This window comes from Rana temporaria, chromosome 5 (genome assembly GCF_905171775.1).
Source record: "Rana temporaria chromosome 5, aRanTem1.1, whole genome shotgun sequence".
Lineage (NCBI taxonomy): Eukaryota > Metazoa > Chordata > Amphibia > Anura > Ranidae > Rana > Rana temporaria.
In genome coordinates, this window is record NC_053493.1 from 345,426,962 (window position 1) to 345,454,782 (window position 27,821).

The following is a 27,821-nucleotide window of genomic DNA, read 5'->3' on the forward strand; positions in this document are numbered from 1 at the left end:
CCTGGGGGTGTGCACCGCAGCGATCGGTAGGCCTATGACGTAGGCGCTTTACCATGTGATCAGCTGTGTCCAATCACAGCTGATCACAGTGGGGTAGATTCAGGTACCGCTGCGCACTCCTTACGGAGGCGCAGCGTACCGTTTTTGCCCTGCGCCCCCGCAAATTAACTGCGCTACGCTTCATTCACGAAGCAGTAGCCACGTAATTTGTGTGGGCGCTCCTCAAAATGCCCGGCGTAAGGGCGTCTAATGTAAATGATCCGTAGGGGGCGGGAATCATTTAAATTAGGCGCGTTCCCCGCGCCGAGCGTTAGGGCGCATGCTCCATCGGGAAACTTTCCCGACGTGCATTGCAGCAAATGGCGTCGCAAGGACGTCATTTGCTTCAAAGTGAACGTAAATGGCGTCCAGCGCCATTCACGATTCACTTACGCAAACGACGTAAAATTTAAACTTCGCGACGCGGGAACGACGGGTATACGTAGCATTGGCTGCCCCTAATATTAGCAGGAGCAGCCTTAGGCGAAACCCGACGGACGGAAACAACGTAAACTGCGTACGCAGGGCTCGCGTAACGTTGTGAATCTGCGTTGGTAAGCAATTTGCATAATATACACTGACCACAACGGGAACGCCCCCTAGCGGCCTGCTTAAGAATGCAGCCTAAGATATGACGGCATAAGGAGCCTTATGCCAGTCATTTCTTAGGCTGCAGTCGGCGTATCAAGGTTCCTGAATCAGGAGCATTCGATACGCCGGGGCAAGTAAGCAATTGCGCTGCGTTACTATGGTTACGCAGGCGCAATTGCTCTTTGAATCTACCCCAGTGTTACTAGGAACGGTTATCAGTATTCCTCTATTCATGCTGGACAGGCGTGAGTAGAGGTCTGCGTTTGATAATCGGTGAAGTGATGTAATTAGTGCAGCACCATCAGCGATGCCCAAAAGTGCCCACTAGTGATGCTGATCAATGCCATCTGTCAGTGCCCATGAGTGATGCCTATCAGTGCTGCCTATCCGTTCCCATAACGGCCTCTGCCATCAGTGCTGCATATTAGTGCCCATCAGTGCTGCATATTGGTGCCTCCTCATCAGTAGCCATCAGTGAATGAGAAAACTTACGTATTTACAAAATTGTTTTACAATCCTTTTTTTTTATTTATTTTTTTCAGGCTTTTTTATTTGTTTAGCAAAAAATAAAAAACCCCAGTGGTGATTAAATACCACCAAAATAAAGCTTTATCTGTCTTAAAAAAAATGGTAAGAATTTTGTTTGGGTACAGCATTGCATGACTGTGCAATTGTCATTCAGTGCGACAGCGTTCAAAGCTGAAATTCGGCCTGGGCAGGAAGGGGGTGAAAATGCCCAGTACTAAAATGGTTAAGTTGAATTTGTATGCAAGTTGTCGTATGCAAGTTGGAACAGGTAAATTTTTAGGTGCAACTCCAGTTAAAATTTTATTTTTTTTACGTTTTTTGGTTTTGCTGTCCTGTGCCTCTGTTCAGAAGATTTCATCTCGCTTTCTTTCCCTTTGACAATTGGATATTGAGAATTTTGGGTTGTCATGGAAACAAGGATTGGTGATAAACCTTTAGGCTCGATTCACACCTATGCATGTTGCTTTTGAGCGTTTTTGCAGTGCTTTTTGTGGTGCATGCTGCGTTTTTCGACACGCGTTTTTACAGCAATTTTACCACGGTTTGCGTTTTTTTTTTTAGCTGCCAATTTAAATTTTTTTAACCACTTGCTTACTGGGCACATATACCCCCTTCCTGCCTAGGCAAAATTTCAGCTTTCAGCACTGTCACGCTTAGAATGACAATTGCGCGGTCGTGCGACGTGGCTCCCAAACAAAATTGACGACCTTTTTTCCCCCACAAATAGAGCTTTATTTTGCTGGTATTTGATCATCTCTGTGGTTTTTATTTTTTGCGCTATAAACAAAAATAGTGTCAATTTTGAAAAAAAAAAAAAAAATTATTTTTGCTATAATACATATCCAATTTATTTATTTATGTTTTAAATTATTTTTTCTCAGTTTAGGCCGATTACGTATTCTTCTAAATGTTTTTGGTAAAAAAAAAAAAAAATCGCAATAAGCGTATAGTGATTGGTTTGCGCAAACGTTATAGCACCTACAAAATAGGGGATTTAATTTTTTTTTTACTGGTAATGGCTGCGATCTGCGATTTTTGTCAGTACTGTGATATTATGGCGGACACATTAGACATTTTTGACATTGCGGGCAGTATTACTGCGGTTTCCCATTGTTTTAAATGGGAAGGAGTAGTGAAGGAGCGTTATACACACCGCTCCAAAGATGCTGCTTGCAGGAGTTTTTCAGGCGGTATTTAGGCGCTATTTTTAGCGCTATACCGTCTGAAAAACTCCTCAGCGTGAAAAAGGGGCCTTACAGTTGTGAGTTTCCCTTCCTAGGGGTAGATTTCTTCTCGCTTCCTGTTCTCTCCCTCCGTTTGTAATTATAAGTCGTATGTAAGTCAGATATATCTAACTGGGGGAATGCATGTAGTGATACAGCAGTAAAAGTTGTCCTTTAAATCTGGTTGCTATGGGATTGCACATGTCCATATGATTTGCTCTGTTTTATTGATCAACCTTCTGTGTAGCTTAAAGCAGAGTTCCACCCAAATTTTTCACTCCTTACCGTGCAGCACTAATGTGCATCCTTAAAATGAATTGGCATTTTTTTTCTGCTCACTTACTTACCTGATTTAAGCCTATAGCTAATTTCACTTCCTCCTTTAGCAGCCGTGGCCACAGACGTCATTTCCAGTTTTGCATTGGGAGATCTTGGTCAGCTTGGCATGGCACTCCTCCCGTAACATTTAACATTGGTGTCTATGGAAAATCTTGGTCAGCTTGGCATGGCAAGCTGACAAAGATTGCATTGCACATGTGTGAGATTGGCAGGTGCATGCTGGGTAGCCAGCATGCACAGAATCCAGGAAGAAGGACACTGTGGCTTCATTTGCCCACACTGGAGATGGCTGCGCTGTGCAGGAACTGCACAAAGTAAGAAAACGATGCTCCACAAATAGAAAACTGGGAATAGTTTACAGCATACCTTTGTTACATTGCACGGGGCATGACTTTTCTTGAGGTATTTTTATCTTAAAATTTTGGCTGAAATTCCGCTTTAAAGAAATGTTTGCGTAAAGTGTTATAATGCGTATTTTATTGGAAGAATATGTGTGAGTTTCTTGTTTACTCTTAAAGCAGAGCTCCACCCAAAAAGGGAAGTTCCACATTTTTGCCTCCTCCTTGGGGGGGGGGGGGCGTGTACCTGGTTTTGACAGGTACCCGCTCCCACTTCTGGCTGACTTCGCTGTGGAAAAGTCGTCCGGTAGTTTTCCCCCCTTTCCCTACCACTGGGCCATTCACAAAGTGCAGCCCGCTTTGAGCATGCGCAGTAGGGAACCGGCTGTGAAGCCACAAGGCTTCGCTGCCGGTTTCCCTCACCTGAGATGGCGGTGGCAGCACCCGAGAGACAAGTGAAAAATTGGCTGGGGTGACACCCCCCTGGGATCCTTGGACAGGTAAGTGTCCACATTATAAAAGCCAGCAGCTACGGTAGTTGTAGATGCTGACTTTTATTTTTTTTATGAAGTAGGCCGGAGCTCCTCTTTAGGACAATCTTTTAATAGAAACTGACATTGCATGTTTTTTTTTTTTTTGTTATTTGATCTAGATTATGTCCAGTGCCCATTTTGTCAGAGGAGGTTTAATGAGAATGCGGCTGACAGGCACATCGGCTTCTGCAAAGAACAAGCGGCTCGCATACCCAATAAAGGCAAATTAGGTGGAGATACGAAAGCAAAAGTGATTCCACGGACTCAGGTAATTCAATTTTGTTTTTGAATCTGTCATTGTCCTGTCTTGTTACCAAATGCATCTCTATGGTCGATTTTACATGGTAACTTCTTCATGAGCAGAGGACATTGAAGCCTAGATGCCCAAGCCAAATTTTGTAGCGTTAAGCAATGACTAATTTATATAGCTATAATTGTAATATATATTTTAAAGCGGAACTTTAGTCAGAAACTTGTCCTGCTAGATCACTTCAGGCTCCCCCCTTTTACAGATATAGCTATGTAATACATTAAAAATAAGTGTCTATACTGTTTAACCTCTTTACCACCGGGCTAATTTTTCAGATTCAGTGTTTACGAGACTAAAACTGTTTTTTTTGCTAGAAAATTACTTAAAACCCCCAAACATTATATCTTTTTTTTCTAACACCCTAGAGAATAAAATGGCAGTCATTGCAATACTTTTTGTCACACCGTATTTGCGCAGCGGTCTTACAAGCGCACTTTTTTTGGAAAAAAAATCACTTTTTTGAATTAAAAAATAAGACAACAATACATTTTGCCCAATTTTTTTATATATTGTGAAAGATAATGTTACGCCGAGTAAAATGATACCCAACATGTCACGCTTAAAAATTGCGCCCGCTCGTGGCATGGCGTCAAACTTTTACCCTTAAAAATCTCGATAGGCGACGTTTAAAAAATTCTACAGGTTGCATTTTTTGAGTAACAGAGGAGGTCTAGGGCTAGAATTATTGCTCTCGCTCCAACGATCGCGGCGATACCTCACTTGTGTTGTTTGAACACCGTTTTCATATGCGGGCGCTACTCGCGTATGCGTTCGCTTCTGTGCGCGAGCTCGTCGGGACAGGGCGCTTTAAAAAAAATTTTTTTTTGTTTTCTTATTTATTTTTATTTAGTTTTATAATTTTTTACACTGAAATAATAAAAAAAAAAATTGATCACTTTTATTCCTATTACAAGGAATGTAAACATCCCTTGTAATAGAAAAAAGCATGACAGGTCCTCTTAAATATGAGATCTGGGGTCAAAAAGACCTCAGATCTCATATTTCGGCTTAAATTAAAAAAAAAAAAAAAAAAAAAATTGAAACTGTAATTTTTTCAAATGACAAAAAAAAAATGTTTCTTTAAGACGCTGGGCGGGACTGACGTTTTGACGTCACTTCCGCCCAGCAGAGCTATGGGGACGGGTGAAGGAGATTTTTCCTTCACTCGCAACCCCGCACAGCTGCCGAACGGTCCCGATCGCCTCCGCCGCTACCGACGGCTCCGGTAAGCGGCGGAGGGCGCGGGAGGGTGGGGGCCCTGTCCCGCCTCCGATAAAGGCGATCTCGCGGAGACCGCCGTTATCGCGTACACCACCGCCCACTGAAGAGATGGATATCTCGGTTGTGGCAGCAGCTGCTGCCGTTACCGAGATATTCATCTTTAAAAAGAGGATGTCTTTTAGACATGGGGCATGGTCAAGAGGTTAAAATCCAGTAATGTACTCTCTCCCTACTCTGCACATGCTCATTTGCTTTCTATTATCGGCACTGTGCCTCGAATTAGAGCCACTAGAGGCGGATCATTTGGCAGCTTTAGGATTTACTGTTGCTGAGGTGAGAAGAAAGCAACAGAAATGACAGACTGGGCTGAGAGAACACAGATTAGAGAGGGAGAAAAGAATAGCAGGAGAGGTAAAAGGACAAACTCTGCTGTCAGGGAGACACAAAACTTACAAGGGCCCTGTCCTTTCTTATCTCCCCTATTCTCAATCCTTTCTCCCTCATGGGCAGTCTGAACTTCAGTATTGTAATGCCATTTACACACGACCGGGATTCCCGACGGCAAAAGGTCCATCGGAATTCCTGAGGGGAAAACCGAGAACCTGCCCTCTACTTTTTCCCCCGTACACGCGTTCGGCTTTCCCTTCAGGAAAACTCAGATGAGAGCCTTTCCTCTGGAATCCTGACCGTGTGTATGCTCCATTGGTCTTTTTTCCCACAGGAAAACTGCCGTTTTCCGCCGGGAAAAAGTCCGCTGGGAATCCCGACGGTAAAAAAGAGAGCTGGTTCTCCTTCTTTTTTTTTTCAGCCGATTCCGGCAGTTTTCCCGCTGGAAAAACTGTGATGGAGCATACACACGGCCGGGATTCCAGGCCAAAAGCTCTTCTCGCAGTTTTCCCGTTGGAAAACCCAGTCGTGTGTACGGGGCATTAGGCCTCATGTACACTACAGCTGCTACATTGAAGTTTAGGAGCAGCTGGACGTTTTTTTCAGCAGCCCCTGAACTTTCCTCTATATTATCTTATGTGTCATTTATAGTAGTTTAGAGGCAGTTGAGGTTACAGGCATTTTTCTTTTGAAAGCAGAAAAATCACGTTCAGGACTGTAGTTTACTGGCATTTCAAACGCCAAATGCTTGTGACCACGGTAAACTGCATTTATGCGCGATTGTGTTTTTATAAGGGCAAAACATTTCTGATACTTTCGAACATCTAAAAGTGTTGAAAAAAACTCAAATTTTACCACATGTTGCCTACATCAATGGATGAGCCCAGTAACAATGAACTCTGGTCCTCTCACGCGATTTTTTACATCTTTGGAGCCTCAGCAACTTCAGGAGCATTTTCAGGTTTGTTAGAAAGGAGTTGCTGGGCTTTAAGTGATTTCATCTATCCATTGTTCTCTTTGGAGGACTGCTGTCTGTACGTACTTAAAGCGGAGGTTCACCGCTAAAATGCTGTTTTTACCCTTAGAGTGATGCTCGTTGTGTCAAGGGGAATCGGCTAGTTGTTTTAAAATTGAACCTGTACTTACCTTTTTAGAGAGCGATCTTCTCCGCCACTTCCGGGTATGGGCTGCGGGACTGGGCGTTCCTTCTTGATTGACAGGCTTCCGACGGTCGCATCCATCGCGTCACGATTTTCCGAAAGTAGCCGAACGTCGGTGCGCAGGCGCAGTATAGAGCCGCACCGACGTTCGGCTTCTTTCGGCTACTCGTGACGCGATGGATGCGACCGTCGGAAGACTGTCAATCAAATAGGAACGCCCAGTCCCGAAGACCCATACCCGGAAGTGGCGGAGAAGATCGCCCTCTACAACGGTAAGTACTGCTCGGGTTTTAAAACAACTAGCCGATTCCCCTAGACACCACGAGCATCAATCTAAGTGAATCGAAGTTAAAAAAAACATTTATGGGCGAACTCCCGATTTAAAGCACAGGTTCCATTTAAAAAAAATTAAAAATTAAAAGTCAGCAGCTACTAACACTGGAGCTGCTGACTTTTAATAAGGACACTTTCCTTTCCTAGCCGCCAGCGATGTCGGCCCCCGCCGAGGCCGATCCTCGATCCTGGCAGCTCCAAGCGCCGCCATCCACAGTAAGGGAAACTGGCAGTGAAGCCGTACGGCTTCACTGCCCGTTTCCTACTGCGCGAGCAGCGCGGCGCTTTGTGAACGGGCCGGCTGCTTTCTGGGACGCACACAGTTCCCAGAGTGTAGGAGGAGGAAGAGAATCCGCCGCGGAGGATGAAGAGGCAGATTCGGCACTTCCGCATAGCAACAGCTATTTAGGGTAAGTAACATTTCTTCTTTTTTTTTTTTTTTCTTCATTTATTATTATTATTTTTTTATTATTTTTCTCTGGTGGAATTTTTTTTTTCAGGTGGAACCTCCACTTTAACCATTGTGTGTAACTATTTATTTTAGGTCAAGCCCCCTGCTCTTACGAAGACTAATTCTCCTGCGTCTGTGTCCTCAACAAATTCTCGTTTGCCACAACCACCTAATATTGGTAAACTTACTTCAGGTATGAATACTATTATTATTATTATTATACAGGATTTATATAGCGCCAACAGTTTGCGCAGCGCTTTACATCAGGGAAGACAGTACAGTCACAATACAAATCAATACAGGAGGAATCAGAGAGCCCTGCTTGTTAGAGCTTACAATCTAGAAGGGAGGGTCAAGTGGAACAGAGGGTAGTAGCTGTGGGGGATGATCAGATGGACTCAAATGAAAATACAGTTGTTAGGTGTGGGTAGGATAGGCTTCTCTGAAGAGGAGGGTTTTCAGGGATCCTCTAAAAGCTAATAGAGAAGGAGATAGGCGGATAGTTTGGGGTAAGGAGTTCCATAGGCTTGGAGAGGCTCTGGAAAAGTCCTGGAGATGAGCATGGGAGGAGGTGATGAGAGAGCTAGAGAGTAGGAGGTCTTGAGAAGAACGAAGAGAACGATTAGGTTGGTATTTAGAGACTAGGTCAGTGATGTAGCTGGGGGAAGAGTTGTGGATGGCTTTGTAGGTAATTGTTAGTAGTTTTTGAATTTAATTCGTTGGGCGAGCGGAAGCCAATGGAGGGATTGACAGAGAGGAGTAGCAGAGACAGAGCGGTTGGTAAGGTGGATGAGTCTGGCCGCAGCATTCATGATGGACTGAAGAGGGGAAAGAGTATGCAGAGGTAAGCCAATGAGGAGGGAGTTGCAGTAATCGAGGCGAGAGATGACCAGGGAGTGAATTGAGAGCTTTGTGGTGTCATTGGTTAGAAAGGGGCGTATTTTGGAGATGTTGCGAAGGTTGAGGCGGCAAGATTTGGACAGTAATTGAACGAGAGGCTTAAAGGACAGTTCAGAGTCCAGGACTACACCTAGGACCTTGACATGTGGGGATGGGCAGATAGTTGTGCCATCAATTTTGACAGAGAGATCAGGGGAAGAGGCACGTGGGGGAGGGAAAATGATAAGTTCCGTTTTGGGTAGTTTGAGGAAGTGGTGCGACATCCAAAGTGATATATCTGATAGTAAAATAGTGATACGTGAGGAGAATGAAGGAGTGAGTTGAGGGGCAGAGAAATAGATTTGAGTGTCGTCAGCGTGTTCAGGACGTTGGGAGTACCAGGCCTTGCTGCCAACATGTGGTCATTAGGTTGCTATGAATAATTTGGGAACAACTTACTTAATTCAATGGTCTGAACTATAGATCTAGAACCACCAGAGGGTGGTCCAACACTATCATAGGCTAAAGTACCTAGGCCATTGCATTGTATGGTTGTGGTGTCACTATGGGGTTGATTTACCAAAACTGGACAGTGCAAAATCTTGTGAAGCTCTGCATAGAAACCAGTCCACTTCCATTTTTTTTTTGTCAAGGCTTAAAGTGGTTGTAAAGCCACAATTTTTTTTTTTTTCCTTTGTGCATTGAATTGTGCATGCATTGTATGCATGAAGGTAAAAAACACCTGGTGAAGCAGCCCCCCCCTCCCCAATACTTACCTGAGCCCTCTCTTAATCCAGCGATGCTCAGGAGTGCCTTGGCTCTCTGGGGACTTGCACTCCTCCTGGTTGGCTTTTGGTAGCGGTGGAAGCCATTGGCTGTTATTCACAGTCAGTGAGTCAATCAGGAGACAGAGGGGGCAGGGTGGGGCTGAGCTGCAGCTCTGTGTGTTTGTAAATGGACACGGCTCGGAAGCACACCTGCTTGGGTGCCCACAAAGCAAGCTGCTAGCTGTGGGGGCAGAAGGGAGAAGCCAGGAGCGCTGGCGTGGGACCCGAGAAGAGGAGGCTCTGGGCTGATCTGTGCAAAACCATTGCACAGAGCAGGTAAGTATGACATGTTGGTTATTTTAGAAAAATAAATAAAACAAGACTTTAACCACTTCCCTACCTACAACATATGATGTCCTGAACTTTAGGGGGGATATCTGAATGATGCCTGCAGCTACAGGCATCATTCGGATATCCTTCTTTTCAGGCGGCGACTCTGTGCACCAAAAGAACGATCATAGCGGCGGGAGGGGACGTCCGATCATCCGATGCTTCTCCGGGCTCTCCCGTGCCGCGGGGGGCCCGGAGAATGAATCGGCCACCGCCAGATGAGGAGGATAGAGATCTCTATGACTGTCGGAGGCCCGGGTGCGACGTTATGACGTCACACCCGGATACCTGGATGTAAAATAAGCCGCAATCGTGGCTGAAAGCATGAGATCGGTGAATCCTTTTTTTTTTTCCGATCTCATGCTTTCCAGCCTGGAGGAGAGATGTGGGGTCTTATAAAGAGGACCTGTCACACACTATTCCTATTACAAGGGATGTTTACATTCCTTGTAATAGGAATAAAAGTGTTGGTGGATGGAACATATCGCAGAGAAGTTGGGTTCACTAAAAAGCATGCAACAACATCTGTCCAAAAGTTTATTTATTTGACAAATGTATACCTTAGGGCTCTTTCACATTAAGCGTCCGTTCAGGTACGCCTGTCAGTTTTTTTTGCGGACCTGTACGGGCACTCCGTGCTCCTCTATGGAGCCGCGGATGTCAGCGGTGACATGCCCGCTGACATCCGACCCGCTTCGATCCGCCAAAGTGTGACGGAGGAACAACCTACTTTTCCATCCGTCTATCGGATCGGGTGAACACAGGCATACGGTCCGTGTTCCTCCGATCCCCCCCATAGGGGGGAGCGGAGAAAAGACAGGGCGGTCCCTGCACGGTGTGCAGGGACCGCCCTGTCATCCGCCGGCTCAGCGGGGTTCCACGGAGCGATCCCCGCTGAGCAAGCGGAGGTGCACGGGGCGGATCATTACTGACCCGCCCCGTGTGAAAGAGGCCTTAATCTGTGCAGCCTATTGATGTTTCATTTGTTATTTTGGGCAAAATAGCGAATATTAATATTTGTTAGATTGGTGGCCAGGAATATTTCTGTTTCTTTCTAAATATGGCACCTTACTAGAACTCCTTCATTTGAAATATCTACTCTTCTGAGGTTCCCCTGACATTTACCTTTTTTTATATATGAATTGTATTCAAATCCTTTACAAAACCTTGTTTCTACAAATTGTGTGAGTTCTATAAAGTGACTAATTATTAAACACCACCATTAACAATCTTCATGCCAAATTCATTCGTGGATCCGGAGATAAAAACAGCTGAAGATAAATGTGAATCTGTAAAAATCAAGCTTGTTCTCATCTCCCCAAACCCCAATGTCTCTCTACATTTTGTGTTTAGTAAGGGAGGGTTATAACCACTGTCAGGTGTTTTGTCATCGAAAGCCGGCCATAGATGGTTCCAATCTCAGACGGTTCAGCAGGGACCATGTATGGGCAGGCTGATTTTATCCAAATTGATCAACTTGGGTACAACCAGCATGTTGGATTTTTCATGCGCTTATTGCCAGTGGCTATAGCTGCTAGCAAAAATCACTGTGTGTGTTCTCCCAGCAGGGAGCTCCCTCACCAGAGCTCTCCCCCCCCCGCTGGGAGAACACAATAGCTCCACAAAGAGGATTCCCCCATCAACACTGACTGTGTTGATAGGGGAATCAAGTAATTTTATTTCCTGTAACTCGTGGTTGTATGAAAGACAATTGCACCATCTATGGATGGCTTTAATCTTTTTGAAGAAATGTTCATTCGCTTTCCTGTCCCATAGCCACAGCAGGAAGAGAGAAAATCCCTCCAAAGTGAGTGAATTTTATGAATGTCACAACAAAACTAGTGTCCCCTTTGGAAGATTCCCTCTGTTCTGGAGACCACTGTCCTGTTTTGGTGATAGCTGTCACCAGAATGAATAGATAACTCTCCCTAATCGGGGTACAGACAGCAATAAAAAAAAAACCTGGCAGGTGTTCTAATACTTCTCCACTCTGTCCAAAACGAAAAAATCTATGCCTTTTTATTTTTTATTTTTTTCAGTTTTTTTATATTCAATTTTATTTAGGTTTGCCTTCAGTTTTACCTTAACCACTTAACGACCGCCGCACGATGATATACGTCGGCAGAATGGCACGGCTGGGCAGATCGACGTACCGGCACGTCGTTTACATCTACCCAGCCGTGGATCGCGACCCGGCCAGAAGCTCCGGGACCGCGAGACCCACGGCCGCGATCGGACCCCGGAACTGAAGAACGGGGAGAGCCGCGTGTAAACACGGCTTCCCCGTGCTTCACTGTGGCGGCTGCATCGATCGTGTCATCCCCTTTATAGGGAGACACAATCGATGACGTCACTCCTACAGCCACCCCCCCCTACAGTTGTAAACACACACTAGGTGAAACCTAACCCCTTCAGCGCCCCCTATGGTTAACTCCCAAACTGCAACTGTCATTTTCACAATAAACAATGCAATTTAAATGCATTTTTTGCTGTGAAAATGACAATGGTCCCAAAAATGTGTCAAAATTGTGCGTAGTGTCCGCCATAATGTCGCAGTCACGAAAAAAATCGCTGATCGCCGCCATTGGTAGTAAAAAAAAAAAAATTAATAAAAATGCAATAAAACTATCCCCTATTTTGTAAACGCTATAAATTTTGCGCAAACCAACCGATAAACGCTTATTGCAATTTTTTTTTTTTTACCAAAAATAGGTAGAATAATACGTATCGGCCTAAACTGAGGAAACATTTTTTTTATATATATTTTTAGGGGATATTTATTATAGAAAAAGGTAAATTTTTTTTATTTTTTTTCAAAACTGTCAGTCTATTTTTGTTTATAGCACAAAAAATAAAAACCGCAGAGATGATCAAATACCACCAAAAGAAAGCTCTATTTGTGGGAAAAAAAGGACGCCAATTTCGTTTGGGAGCCACATCGCACGACCGCGCAATTGTCTGTTAAAGAGACGCAGTGCCGAATCGCAAAACCTGGCCTGGGCATTTAGCTGCCTAATGGTCCGGGGGTTAAGTGGTTAACCGCTTAAGCCCCGGACCATTTTGCAGCTAAATGCCCAGGCCAGGTTTTGCGATTCGGGACTGCGTCGCTTTAACAGACAATTGCGCGGTCGTGCGACGTGGCTCCCAAACAAAATTGGCGTCCTTTTTTCCCCACAAATAGAGCTTTCTTTTGGTGGTATTTGATCACCTCTGCGGTTTTTATTTTTTGCGCTATAAACAAAAATAGAGCGACAATTTTGAAAAAAAATCAATATTTTTTACTTTTTGCTATAATAAAAATCCCCCAAAAACATATATAAATTTTTTTTTTTTCCTCAGTTTAGGCCGATACGTATTCTTCTACCTATTTTTGGTAAACAAAATCGCAATAAGCGTTTATCGATTGGTTTGCGCAAGATTTATAGTGTTTACAAAATAGGGGATAGTTTTATTGCATTTTTATTAATTATTTTTTTTTTACTACTATTGGCGGCGATCAGCGATTTTTTTCGTGACTGCGACATTATGGCGGACACTTCGGACAATTTTGACACATTTTTGGGACCATTGTCATTTTCACAGCAAAAAATGCATTTAAATTGCATTCTTTATTGTGAAAATGACAGTTGCAGTTTGGGAGTTAACCACAGGGGGCGCTGTAGGAGTTAAGGATCACTGTGTGTGTGTGTTTACAACTGTAGGGGGGTGTGGCTGTAGGATGGACGTCATCGATCGAGTCTCCCTATAAAGGGGATCACTCGATCGATGCGCCGCCACAGTGAAGCACGGGGAAGCCGTGTTTACATACGGCTCTCCCCGTTCTTCAGCTCCGGGGAGCGATCGCGACGGAGCGGCTATAAACGACTAGCCACGCCGTCGTCCCGGATCGCTCCCCGAGGGGACCCGACCGCCGCACGCAGCGGAGGGGGTCCCGATCGGACCCCCCACCCGCTAGAAGGCAAGGGCGTATATATACGCCCTTGTGCCTGTCCGTGCCATTGTGCGGACGTATATAGGCGTGCGGCAGTCGTTAAGTGGTTAAAGAACCAATGAGGAGGTGTGGGTAAACAGGGATATATTTGGCTATTATAGTAAAAGTTTGAGAATTGGGTTTAAAGTGCCACTAAGCCAACAATGGAAAATAAATATCCAGTACCTGTATTTGTCTTTGTCCCTTTTAATGGCTTTGCCAGACAGCACGCCCAGAAAAAGATTTTTCCAATCTCCTGAGCTGCGGCTTCCTTATTGAGGTTGGTTATGTTTGCTCTACATGGTCTCACAGTATACCGAGGGAACATAGCCACCCTCCTGTGCTTGCATCCAAAAAGACTACAGTAATATGCACTGACACATCCATAGCGGCACTTAATAACACATAAAAATGCCAATTGATGACATCTTTGCCCACACTGTACCGTCCAATGCAATGTACAGAGTACAATAGGGGTGCATGCGCAGTAGAACGTTCAGGTGCATTGAATCCTGGGAAATGTAGTATGAGCAGAGTGGTGCATTACTTGCACTGCTTACAACTTAAACTGGTAGTTGAGAGGAAAAAGATCCCCCATGACTAAGCTCCAGGGGCGGAGTAAAACGCGTTGGGGGTGTGGCCTGGTCGGAGTGCGAGCTGAGGTTGCCACTCCATTCAATGCAGCAGGACACCATAGATGTGCGACTTCCAGGGGCACCCTTCCTTTCTTGAGCCTTTGCAGGAGCCAGGACGGGCTCCATCCCCTGTCAGCAAATTAGCAGCAGCTGCTTTTTTTTTTTTAGTGCTTTTTGCATTTTGCAAATTTGCACTACAGAACGTTTTCCATAGGAAACAATGTTAAATGGACTGTAGTGCAAATCTGCAAAGTGCCAAAAGCACTAGAACTGCATAGGTGTGAATCCAGCCTGAGTGGCCCACGCACTTTTCTCCGGTGACAGGAAAAATACTTTGTTGGGTGTGTTCAGACAGGTCATTTAAAAGACCAAAAAATGGTATTTGTAAGAAACCTTAAACTTTTAAGTCAATGTGGTATTATGTCATTGCGGTTGGGGTGGTTTAGGTACACATGGAGATTTTATTGACACTTAATCTTCAGCTGTCTGGATCTACTAAAATGTTTGACATGCAGTTTTTAGAAAGGGCTCTTTGACACGGGAGGTTGACCACCCAAATTTTAACAATACAGCCTGACACTGTTGGACACATCATGGGATTTTTAACTTGGGCCTCAGCATTTGACAGGTGGCACCACCTGTCAGACTTGCCCACTAAGATCAATGGGGCTGCACCACAACAGTAAAATTTGATGTTTAGCAGTAAAAAAAAAAAAGACAGGTGCAGGTAACAGCAGTAGTCCTTTCTGAAGGGCTCTCCGCTTCTGCTATACCCCTCTCAGAAATTAGATCCACCTTGGAATCACCCTTTAGAGGGCGGTAAGCTTACTGCACCTCTGCAAGGACAGTAACCTTTATTTTGTATTTTTTCACTGTATACTTCATTGTATAAAATACACTCAAAATCTGCACATTTCACAGTAGCGAATGTAATGATATACAGTGAGGAAAATAAGTATTTGAACACCCTGCTATTTTGCAAGTTCTCCCACTTGGAAATCATGGAGGGGTCTGAAATTGTCATCGTAGGTGCATGTCCACTGTGAGAGACATAATCGAAATTTTTTTTTTCCAGAAATCACAATTTATGATTTTTTAACTATTTATTTGTATAATACAGCTGCAAATAAGTATTTGAACACCTGTCTATCAGCTAGAATTCTGACCCTCAAAGACCTGTTAGTCTGCCTTTAAAATGTCCACCTCCACTCCATTTATTATCCTAAATTAGATGCACCTGTTTGAGGTCATTAGCTGCATAAAGACACCTGTCCACCCCATACAATCAGTAAGAATCCAACTACTAACATGGCCAAGACCAAAGAGCTGTCCAAAGACACTAGAGACAAAATTGTACACCTCCACAAGGCTGGAAAGGGCTACGGGGAAATTGCCAAGCAGCTTGGTGAAAAAAGGTCCACTGTTGGAGCAATCATTAGAAAATGGAAGAAGCTAAACATGACTGTCAATCTCCCTCGGACTGGGGCTCCATGCAAAATCTCACCTCGTGGGGTCTCAATGATCCTAAGAAAGGTGAGAAATCAGCCCAGGACTACACGGGAGGAGCTGGTCAATGACCTGAAAAGAGCTGGGACCACCGTTTCCAAGGTTACTGTTGGTAATACACTAAGACGTCATGGTTTGAAATCATGCATGGCACGGAAGGTTCCCCTGCTTAAACCAGCACATGTCAAGGCCCGTCTTAAGTTTGCCAATGACCATTTGGATGATCCAGAGGAGTCATGGGAGAAAGTCATCTGGTCAGATGAGACCAAAATAGAACTTTTTGGTCATAATTCCACTAACCGTGTTTGGAGGAAGAAGAAAGATGAGTACCATCCCAAGAACACCATCCCTACTGTGAAGCATGGGGGTGGTAGCATCATGCTTTGGGGGTGTTTTTCTGCACATGGGACAGGGCGACTGCACTGTATTAAGGAGAGGATGACCGGGGCCATGTATTGCGAGATTTTGGGCAACAACCTCCTTCCCTCAGTTAGAGCTTTGAAGATGGTTCGAGGCTGGGTCTTCCAACATGACAATGACCCGTAGCACACAGCCAGGATAACCAAGGAGTGGCTCTGTAAGAAGCATATCAAGGTTCTGGCGTGGCCTAGCCAGTCTCCAGACCTAAACCCAATAGAGAATCTTTGGAGGGAGCTCAAACTCCGTGTTTCTCAGCGACAGCCCAGAAACCTGACTGATCTAGAGAAGATCTGTGTGGAGGAGTGGGCCAAAATCCCTCCTCCAGTGTGTGCAAACCTGGTGAAAAACTACAAGAAACGTTTGACCTCTGTAATTGCAAACAAAGGCTAATGTACCAAATATTAACATTGATTTTCTCAGGTGTTCAAATACTTATTTGCAGCTGTATCATACAAATAAATAGTTAAAAAAATCATACATTGTGATTTCTGGATTTTTTTTTTTGATTATGTCTCTCACAGTGGACATGCACCTACGATAACAATTTCAGACCCCTCCATGATTTCCAAGTGGGAGAACTTGCAAAATAGCAGGGTGTTCAAATACTTATTTTCATCACTGTGTGTGTATGTATGTATGTGTATATATATATATATATATATATATATATATATATATATATATATATATATATATATATATATATATATATATATATATATATATATATATATATATATATATGCGCGTGTGTGTGTGTGTGTGTATATAATATTATTAGTGCAAAAAGTCCAAAATCTGTGATAAATGGCTGCAAGGACCCTAAGGCTGCATTCACACCTGAGCGTCGGCCGTTTTTTCCGACAATTTGCCGCGCGTATTCATGCTTATTTGCGCGTTTGCATACAGCGTCGTCCGACGTTTTTGTACTTCAACGTTTTTTATTTTAGCCAATAGGAAAAATGATCATCTTTTCATCACTTGTTGCTATGTTGGTAGATTTTTTTTTTATCTTCTGCCTGGGTGAAATGTTCTATTGATTAAAGCGACAAAACGCCCGTAGCAAACGCTCGTTGTCGCGCTAGTCGCTTGAATTGAGCGTTTCCATTACTTTCTATGGGAAATAGAAACACTCAAAAACGCCCAAACCGCCCGATTCGAAAAAAGGGTCCGTAACTTGTTTGAGCTTTAGGCTGCATTCACACCTCCGCGACAAGTAACGCCGCGTACGTGGCGTATTTTGCCGCGAATAGTGTAACTTTTTTTTTTTTCCCCCTACAAATCCAAATCCATTGCTTTGTATGGCCGAACGCCAATGCCGCCTGAAAAAAAGGGTCCGGGACTTTTTTTCAGGCGGCAGGCGTACGGCGTCTATGAGATGTGAACCATCTCATAGACAGCAATGGGAATTCTCCCCTCCAGCGGCACGAGCGTCCGGCGTCGGGCGTTTTGTTGCGGAGGTGTGAATGGGGTGTCATGCGTTCGACTTCAGGCGTTCGGCGTCAGGCGTTTTGCAGTGGAGATGTGAACCATCTCCATAGGGAATAATGTATTCGACAAAACGCTCAGGTGTGAATGCACCCTAACCGTATCCTTCTTCTTTTATTTTTTTTATTTTATTCACTGTATACTTCATTATAATTGCCCAAGTTTATTTTAAGCAGTTGTTAACCATTTCAAAACCTCATCATGTGAAAAGTAAGAATACATTTTTGTTGTAGCTTCACCATTTTTATTTTAGCTTCATCAGAGACAATATGTTTTAAAACGGTTTATTTTTATTTTTTAATACTTATTTCCTTGCATTATACTTTTTATTCAGGTATACCTTCAGCAAAGCCAGCATCGGGTAGTGGAACAGCAATAAATCGGTATCAGCCGTCTTCCCCTGCAAGCAAAAGTCCTGCCATACCATCTCCCCAATCAGGGTAGGTTAAACGGATTAAGTGAGCACTCTATTCAGAAGCTTTTAGTGGAGGCTGGGTGAGGTGATGCTGATTGTTTTGATATATTATGATATGAATATAACATGATGGCTTTACTTGCCTTTCCTCCCTGAAATATATTGATCTGTCATTACAAGTGCTATTAGGCCATTAGTATGATCTCATCACATTACAGCCTTGCTGGAAAACCAGCATTAGATCGGTGCTTGAAGCCAAAGGCTGTGAGCGCTGATCATTGTATCCTTGCGGGGGGGGGGGGGGGGGGGGGTTGTCATGTAGAATCCACTGTTAAAAAAACAATAGCGCAGCGGGAGATATTCCTGCATTACATATCATGGTGTTGATACAGGGATCTGCCCTTTTTTTTTTTTTTTTTTTAAACTCGCTGGTTGAATGGAATGTGTAAGCCATTCAGGCTTCATTACATTGCACAGTGCGGCCAGCAGTGTAGTCCTACTCCATCAGTGACAGGTGACCCAGGAAGCTGCGAAAGTGAATAGCGTTGTCCCTGTTCCGCCTGTTCTGTGTGGCCGGGATATTTGAAAATTAAGTAAGTCATTCTTGGTAATCAAATATGGTGGCAGGTAGGGGTGCCACGGATCAAAAAACTCACGGATCGGATCGATCCTCGGATCAGGAGTCACGGATCGGATCATTTTCGGATCAGCAAAAAAAAAAAAAGACAAATCGTGTTACACCCACCAGAGTTTTATATTTCATAGTTATTTTCAACACGAAATGGAGCTTATGTGCTTAAATACAGTATATGTAAATCCGATGGACTGTTTACATGGTACATTTTAAAAGCCGCAGCAAACCTGCTGACCTTGCATGCTTGCTAATGTGACAGAACACCTCTGATTTTCACATTTAACTAAATGTTAAATGTGAAAATCAGAGGTGTTCTGTCACATTAGCAAGCATGCAAGGTTTGCTGTTGCTTTTAAAACTAAACAGTCCGTTGGATTTCTAAATACTGTATTTAAGCACATAAGCTCAGTTTTGTATTGAAAATAACTATGAAATATATGATCTGACACACACAGCAGGGCTCTTCCTCCACCTGTCAGTGATTATTGTGGGGTATGATGGTGTCCCCATAGTGTGTGTGAGTGTGTGATCACAGGGAACACGGTGTGGAGGGGAGGGATGTGTCAGGCTCATACAATGTATTCACTACCGTATGTGTTCTGCTCTCTGATGGTCTCCTCGTCCAGTGCTGGGGATGCCGAATAACATCCTCCCCCGTCCAGGAATACAATCACAAACACTCGGCCTCCCCCTCCTCCCCCCCCGGGCTCCGCAGCACATCTCCTTTTCCCTTCACACACAGCTCCGGCCAAAACACACACACACGCTGCCTTGCTTGTAACGCGCCCGCTGATTGGTTTGGAGGCAGGGCAGCTCTGGGTCATCGCTTCTGTTAAGCATCCTGATTGGCCGAGTGCTAGTGTTTCGTTTCCCGCCTCCTCCTTTCCTGTCAGTCAGTGTACTGCAGTGAGAGGAGGCTGAGGGAGCTCACAATCTACGGATCATACGGATCACATGTGTGCCGATCCGAAAAGGTTGATCCGTGCGGATCACGGATCAATGATGATCCGTTACACCCCTAGTGGCAGGTAATACAGTTTCATATCCATTTATTACAGCTGTGTATCTGGATGGTGCAGTATTATTATTATACACGATTTATATAGCGCCATCAGTTTACGCAGCACAATTACATTACTTTTCAGGTTTTGGGAGTTTTGTGCCTGTAGTTTTCTGTGCAGAGCTGCTGGTGTCAGGAAAGATAACTTGGGCCCCTTTCACACTTGTGCGACTTGGGACTGCAAAGTCGCAACCCATGAGTTCCAATGAGTACCATTCATATCTGTGCGACTTCTAGTCCCTGTACTACCTTGGCCTGACTTTGATGCAAGCTGAGGTCTGAAGATCACACAGGCATTCCCTGAAATCACAGCAAACTTGCGCGACTTTCAAGTCACGGCAGTGTGAAAGGGGCCTTACCCTAAAGCTCTGCCATACTAACTTTCTCTGTAACCCCAATACTAACATACACTTATGAAATCTTATCACAGTCTTCCAGTTCCAATAAACTAGAGGAGTGGCATGTACCACAATAACTAAGCAGATGGATCCTGTTCTCCTTGTATTGCTTCCTTTGTGTGAAATCCCCGGTGTCCCTGCAAGTCCCTCTGCTTTCCTAGTAAAAACTGACCACACTAAGCAGAAGAACACACCACCATGGTCAGTTCTCTAGCTGTACTGGGAACTGAGCCTGCTCTCCTCCAATAAGCAGACTTGTCCTGACAAGCCCCGCCCCAGGCACTTACTGAGCTGCTGTTTCTCCTCCCCCAGCTCTCATGCAGCTGAGAACATTGGGGGCAGAGGGAATGTGATCACTTAAAACTTATAAAAAAAGGGGGGGGGTTTCGGGGCCCCTTTCACACGTGCGGACCGTATGTCCGCTTTTTCATCCATCCGTTTGTGGATGAAAAAGGGACATACATTGGTCCCAATGAGATTGCGGGTGTCAGCGGATAAACATCTGCTGACACCCGTAATCATCCACCTCCGCAAACATCCGATTTTGCTGACGGAAGAAAAAACTATTTTTCTTTCCTCTGCAGAGCGGATCGGATGAACACGGACAAACAGTCCGTGTTCATCCGATCCCCCATAGGGGAGAGCAGAGAAAAGACAGGGTGGTCCCTGCACCGTGTGCGGGGACCGCCCTGTCATCCGCCGGCTCAGCGGGGATCAACGGAGCGATCCCCGCTGAGCTTACGGACACACGGAGGCGGATCATTACTGATCCGCCCCGTGTGAAAGGGGCACAGCAGCATGAAAAAGCTTTTTTTTTTTTACTGAGCTAATATACAGCCGTGCCTTCTTCAGTAAAATATGTTTTAAAAACAAGAGTATTGTGTGCAAGAGGCCTTACAAGGTGATTGTTTACAATCACTTTAAAGGGGAAGTCCCCCTTAACAACTTACTATTGGACCTCATGCACACTGAAGCTAATGAAACTAATTTTTTTGGCGTTTGTGTGTTTTTTTTAAGAGCCCTTAAAACTCCCATCTATGCGATCCTATGTGCACACATGGACAATTTTTGAAGTTTATCAGCAGGTGAGTTTATGGGCCATAAAAAAAAGCTCCTAAACGCACTTTTATCAGCAGTTTTTACATTGCAGAGCTGAGTCTAAGCTGGGTGTAATTAAAAAAAACTAGCAAAAATGCTGATGCTGAAAAATGCGCTGGGTGTAATAAAAAAAAAAAAAAAAACAGCGTTTTTCTGCCAGCAGTCTGACGTCCAGAAATACTTTTTTTTTTTTTAACGTCCTGTGTGCATGGAGCCTATGATGAGCTTGAGCGTCCCCCAAACTCATCTCTAACTTAACCACTTCCTTACTGGGCACATATACCCCTTCCTGACCAGGTGAAATTTCAGCTTGTGGCACTGCGTCACTTTTAACTGACAATTGCGCGGTCGTGCGACGTGGCAACCAAACAAAATTGGCGTCCTTTTTTTCACGAAAATAGAGCTTTCTTTTGGTGGTATTTGATCGCCTCTGCGGTTTTTATTTTTTGCGCTATAAACAAAAATAGAGCGACAATTTCGAAAAAAAAATAAATAAATATTTTTTACTTGTTGCTGTAATAAATAGCCCAATTTCGAAAAAAAAAAAAAAAAAAAATTCTCAGTCTAGGCGATACGTATTCTTCTACATATTTTTGGTAAAAAAAATAAAATAAAAAAAATCACAAGAAGCGTCTGGTTTGCGCAAAAGTTATTGCGCTTACAAAATAGGTGACAGAATTTTTTTTTTTTATTATTTTTTTTTACTACTAATGGCGGCGATCAGCATTTTTTTCGTGACTGCGACATTATGGCGGACACTTTTGACACATTTTTGGCGCCATTCACATTTATACAGCGATCAGTGCTATAAATATGCACTAATTACTGTATAAATGTGACTGGCATTGAAGGGGTTAACACTAGGGGGTGAGGAAGGGGTTAAATGTGTACCCTGAATTGTGTTCTAACTGTGTGTGGAGGGGGGTGACTGGGGGAGGTGACCGATCTATGTCCCTATGTACAAGGGACACAGATCGGTCTCCTCTCTCCCCTGACAGGACATGGATCTCTGTGTTTACACACACAGATCCACGTCTTGTCCCTGTAGCCGCCGATCCCGAGTGCCTGGCGGACATCACGGCCGCCAGGCACTCGCATCGGCATTTCAGCGATGCGGCAAACACGACCGCGCTGATGACTGCGCGCGCAGGCCGTAAAAACACGGCCAGTTAGAGATTTAGAACCACCCTGTGGCCGTATAAAGTCGTACGGCCGTCGGGTAGTGGTTAAATTTCCAGGTGTGCCTCTGTGTGTCTGTGTAAATACAGGAAGTGAACAGGCAGCAGCTTCAGCTGCCCACAGTTAAAATGGATGCAGCCAGACTCAGTGGAGGGAGATTTCTGACGCATATTTTGCAAGTACAGAATCACAGTATATATAAAATAATATGCAAAGTGGTTGGAGGGAAGCTTCAGAATGGCAAAGATGTTTTTATTATTATTATTATACAGGTTTTATATAGCGCCAACAGTTTGCGCAGCGCTTAACAAAATAAAGGCAGACATTGCAATTTTGTACAAACGGCGGATCTGTCGGGAAGGGAAAGAGACGTCTTGTGATTCAGCTAAGCCAAGCTGAATCACGGACCTCTTTTCCCTCAGTGTGACACTGCCCCACACAGTTGGTAAGCACCTCCCTAGGGAACATTTAACCCTTTGATCGCCCCTAGTGTTATTTATACAGTGACAGTCATAGGTGTGCGCAGTCTATTGCATTACGGTGTGCACCCCAAACACAAAGTACCGATCACTCACGATGTTCATTACATATTTACTGGCCCCTTCCCCACTCCCCACTCCCACATCCCAGGAGCAATAGGAGAGGAGGGGAGCTGGCAGCTCTGCAGGGGGAAAGATGGGAGCCAGGGCAGTAGGGGGAATGTGTGCTGTAAAGGGTGATTAGGGTTTGCCTGGGCACATCTGGCACACCCTGTGCGCAGGCCTATGGTGACTGCATTTTTATAGTACTGATCACTGTATTGGTGTCACTGGTCCCCTAAAAGTGTCACTCAGTGTCAGATTTGTCCACCGCAATGTCGCAGTCCCACTAAAAAATCGCAGATTGCTGCCATTACTAGTAAAAACAATAAAAATATATCCCCTATTATGAAGACGCTATAACTTTTTCACAAACCAAACAATATACGCTTATTGGGATTTTTTTACAAAAAATATATAGCAGAATACATATTGGTCTAAATTTATGAAGAAATTTTGATTTTTTTTAAAAAAAAATATTGGGAATGTTTTATAGCAGAAAGTAAAGTTTTTTTTTTTTTTTTTTTTATTATTATTTAAAATTGTGTGTCTTTTTTTGTTTATAGCGCAACAAATAAAAAGCGCAGAGGCAATCGAATACCACCAAAAGAAAGTTCTATTTGTGGGGAAAAAGGACATCAATTTTTTTTGGGTACAGCATTACACAACCGCGGAACTGTCAGTTTAAGTGACGCAGTGCCGTATCGCAAAAAATGGCCTGGTCAGGAAGTGGGTAAAAGCTTCCAGAGCCAAAGTGGTTAAAGGATAAGTTCACCTTTGGGAACATGTTACATGTTTACGTGTTTTTAGGGTGAAACATGTAACATGTTCACAGTGCTGCAGACGCCGACTCCCCCACCCCCTCTCTGTGACAACATTTTTTTTTACCTTCAAAAATATGTAAATGTATTATTTTTTGTACAGGCGAACTTATCCTTTAAGAAAATGCCTTGCTTCACCCACAGTCCACTAGGTGGCACTCTTTAGCTACCAGACCTGATCATTCTTTTATTTTTTTAACTCTCATTCTAAAACTGTCAAAGGGGTTGTAGTGACTAATCAACATTTTGTTTTTCATTAGACTGCTGCCAGATCGGCTGTTTATTTTTGTATTTTGTTATGATTTGCAGGCTAAAAATACCTTATTGGAGACGACATAAACAATGCTATTGCATGATTCACGGCCTCCAGTGTGTAGCCTCACATTTCACGTCGTTTTCGGCGGTCACTCCAGTGTGAATCCACTGCAGTTTTTCCTTCTTTCTCTTCTCCCTGAACTTCTTTTATTTATTTATTTATTTTTTACACAAAATAGGACTCCTAAAGCCTCGTACACACGGTAGGGCTGCACGATTCTGGTCAAAATGAGAATCACGATTTTTTTTGCTTAGACAAAAGATCACGATTCTCAAAATGTAATGCCAGAACCCCCCCCCCCCCAAAAAAATTTATAAAAAAAAACTGATTTATCTGAAAATATGAATATATAAAAAAAGAGACCAGTGATATGTCTATAATGTTAAAGATCATTAAAGACGTGAAAAAAGCAGAATAAAACTTTGATTCTGATTTTTTCATAGGAGTTATATGGTCTTTAACATATCACTGGTCTCTTTTTTTATAGATCAGAAGCAGTACTGTCAGCAACCATTGGGTGGCGCATGGATACACACAGTTGTACAGAACTGTGAGAAGGTTCAATACATCAGAAGCAGTACCGCCGGCAACCACTGGGTGGCGCATGTATACAAACTATTGTTGTGAGAGAAGCTCAAGGAATCTATCCAGCGGCGCAGGCTGCTGACGTCGGTTTCTATGCCGGCGGCATTTGCGTTCCACGCTGGTTACATGGAACCTGCGGACAACACAAAAGAATCGCGGGTCATCCCACGGGGAGATCGCGGGCGGGGAGAATCGATTAAACTGCGAGGAGAGCTTTTTGCTGTGAATCCCAGTCGTGTGTATGCTCCTCGCAGTTTTTCCGACGGGAAACTGCCCAAAAAACGCTGGACAAAAAAAAGAGAACCTGCTCTTTTTTTCCCCGCCGGGATTCCCGGCAGACTTTTTCCCGGCAGTTTTCTTATGGGAAAAACTGGGAATGAGCATACACATGGTCAGTATTCCTGACCAAGCTCTCATCCCGACGGGAAAACCTCTCGTGTGTACGGGACAAAAGTTACCGAGCAGGTTCTCGGTTTCCCCCCCGGGATTTCCAACGGATCTTTTCCCGTCCGGAATCCCGGTCGTGTGTACGAGGCATTAGACCCCTTTCACACTGGGGCAGTTTTCAGGCACTTTAGCGCTAGTAATAGCCTCTGCTATTCGCCTGAATACCACCTCCAATTCATTCCAGTGTGACTTTTCACAATGGGGCAGTGCGCTTGCGGAATGGGAAAAAAGGTCCTGCAAGCAGCATCTTCGGGGGGTTGGGTGCTGTATACAGTACTCCCAAAACGCCCTGGCCTTTGGAATAAATGGGCAGCACTTTGAAAGCGCCTTAAAAGCACTTTGAAAGTGCCACCATATGGGAGTTTTTAACCCCTTTTTTGGGGTTAAAAGTGCTCCGCTAGCAGCCGAAAAGCTGCGCAAAAACGAGCTGCGATAACGTGGCCACTGCCCCAGTGTGAAAGGGGTTTTATTTTCTTGAAAATTAATAAAACAAGGAAATTTAAAGGAATTTATATAATGATGGGGATTTAACAAGCTAATTGTCAACCAAATTAGCAGTATATTTATTGTAAACCATTAATTTTAAATTCTCGTTTAGTAAAATATTTACAATCAATTTGCGGGCATTTGTGACCCCTGCGTCCTCAGTCCTGTGCAGTTTTTTCAGGGGCAGGTTATATATTGTTGCAGTGTTACTTTTGAGCAGAAGAGAGAAGAATTTATGAATCAAGTTGCTGTTTTAGAGAAAGGTATGTTATATTTTGCTCTCTATGTCCTGTTGGGAAGGATTCTTCCCTCCTGGAAGTGCAGAGGAAATTTCTACAAAGCCCCTTAGAGCTTCCCCTCTGAGACAGTTGTCGCTGTAACAGGTGCCCCCTTTGGGCATACTGTATATATCCTTGCCTTTGTTCTGGTGACAACTTTATAATCTTAGACTTTTAATTTTATTACAGCACTCAGTCTTTTTGGGTATGAGTCTATAAGCATGGCACATCTTGACTTGGCAATATTTGCCCACTCTTCTTTGCAAAACACTCCAAATCTGTCAGATTGCGAGGACATCTCCTGTGCACAGCCCTCTTCAGATCACCCCACAGATTTTTATTCAGATTCTGGTCTGGGCTCTGGCTGGGCCATTCCAAAACTTTAATCTTTTTCTGGTGAAGCCATTCCTTTATTGTTTTGGATGTATGCTTTGGGTCGTTGTCATGCTGAAAGATGAAGTTCCTCTTCATGTTCAGCTCTCTAGAAGATGACTGAAGGTTTTGTGCCAATGTTGACTGGTATTTGGAACTGTTCATAATTTTCTCTACCCTGACTAAGGCCCCTGTTCCACCTGAAGAAAAACAACACCAAAGCATGATGCTGCCTCCACCACCACCATGCTTCACAGTGGGTATTGTGTTCTTTTGGTGATGTGCAGTGTTTGTTTTTGTACCAAACATATCTTTTGGAATTGCGGTCAAATGTTCAACCTTGGTTTCCTCAGACCATAACACATTATCCCACATGTGTTTGGGAGACTTTAGATGTGTTTTTGTAAAATGTAGCCAGGCTTGTATGTCTTTCTTTGTAAGAAAAGGTTTCCGTCCTGCCACTCTACCCCATAGCCAAGACATGAAGAATGCAGGAGATTGTTGTCACATATACCACACCGCCAGTACTGGAAAGATATTCCTGCAGCTCCTTTAATGTTGCTGTAGGCTTCTTCATCAATTTTGGCGGGACATCCAGTTCTTGGTAATGTTACTGTTGTGCCATATTTTCTCCACTTGATGATGACTGTCTTCACTGTGTTCCATGATATATCTAATGCCTTGGAAATTCTTTTGTACCCTTCTCCTGACTGATATCTTTTAACAATGAAATCCCTCTGATGCTTTGGAAGCTCTCTGCGGACCATGGCTTTTGCTGTAGGAACTAAGAAAATGTCAGTAAAGACCTACAAGAACAGCTTAACTTTTTGGGGGGTTAATCAGAGGCACTTTAAGTGATGGCAGGTGTGTACTGACTCCTATTTAACATGAGTTTGAATGTGATTGCTTCATTCTGAACACAGCTACATCCAAAGTTATAAGAGGGTGTGCACACTTATACAACCACATTATTTTACTTTTTTATTTTTACTCCCCACCCAAAAGATTTTAGCTTGCTTTTCAGTTGAGTTATACAGTTTATAGGTCACATGAGAGAGCGAGAACCGGTAGGTAAGAGCAGGTTTGTTATTAAAAAAAAAAAAAAAATCCTTACAATCACTTTAAGAATAAGGGCCAAATTACATGTATTCTGAACTGCATTGCGGTAGGCAGCCTATTTAAAATGAATGGGAAGTTAACTTATCTTAATACATGGTAAATAGGTCCTGCTGCATTTTTGTAAGCAAAGTGCATTCTTCAACACATATGCATCTGTGCGTTACAGTGTGCTTTACCGCAGGTGCATTGCAGCACTGTATATGTGCATTAAGGTATTGGACTGTGCATTGTAGCAGATATAGAGTCAATTACCCTGCATTGTGATGTGGGTCTTGACACATATCACAATGCACATTCTGGTGTGAACGAGCCCTTAAAGTGTTACCAAACCCATAACAAACAGTAAAATCAGTCTGTATATGCAGTAAGGCATACTTGTTGTACACTATGGAACCTAAGGGGTTAATCCTCTGCATTATGTAAAAAGGCTGTTTGATCCTGTATGCACAGATACTCCTCTTCTTTCACTGACTCCAGAACATGTCCAGATAAGACAGAGTTACTGGAGTCAGGCTGCACATGCCCAG

General features: G+C 43.8%; 1 protein-coding gene across 2 annotated transcripts in view; it reads left to right on the top strand.

Annotated features, from left to right (window-relative positions):
- The window catches only part of ZC2HC1A (zinc finger C2HC-type containing 1A), a 105,634-nt gene that overhangs the window by 40,601 nt on the left and 37,212 nt on the right, over nt 1-27,821 (top strand). For both annotated transcript variants that reach the window (XM_040354478.1, XM_040354477.1), the window contains exons 5-7: nt 3,711-3,859; nt 7,547-7,646; nt 17,843-17,948. In XM_040354478.1, the coding sequence (XP_040210412.1) occupies nt 3,711-3,859; nt 7,547-7,646; nt 17,843-17,948 (355 nt within the window). The remainder of the gene's footprint in view (nt 1-3,710; nt 3,860-7,546; nt 7,647-17,842; nt 17,949-27,821) is intronic.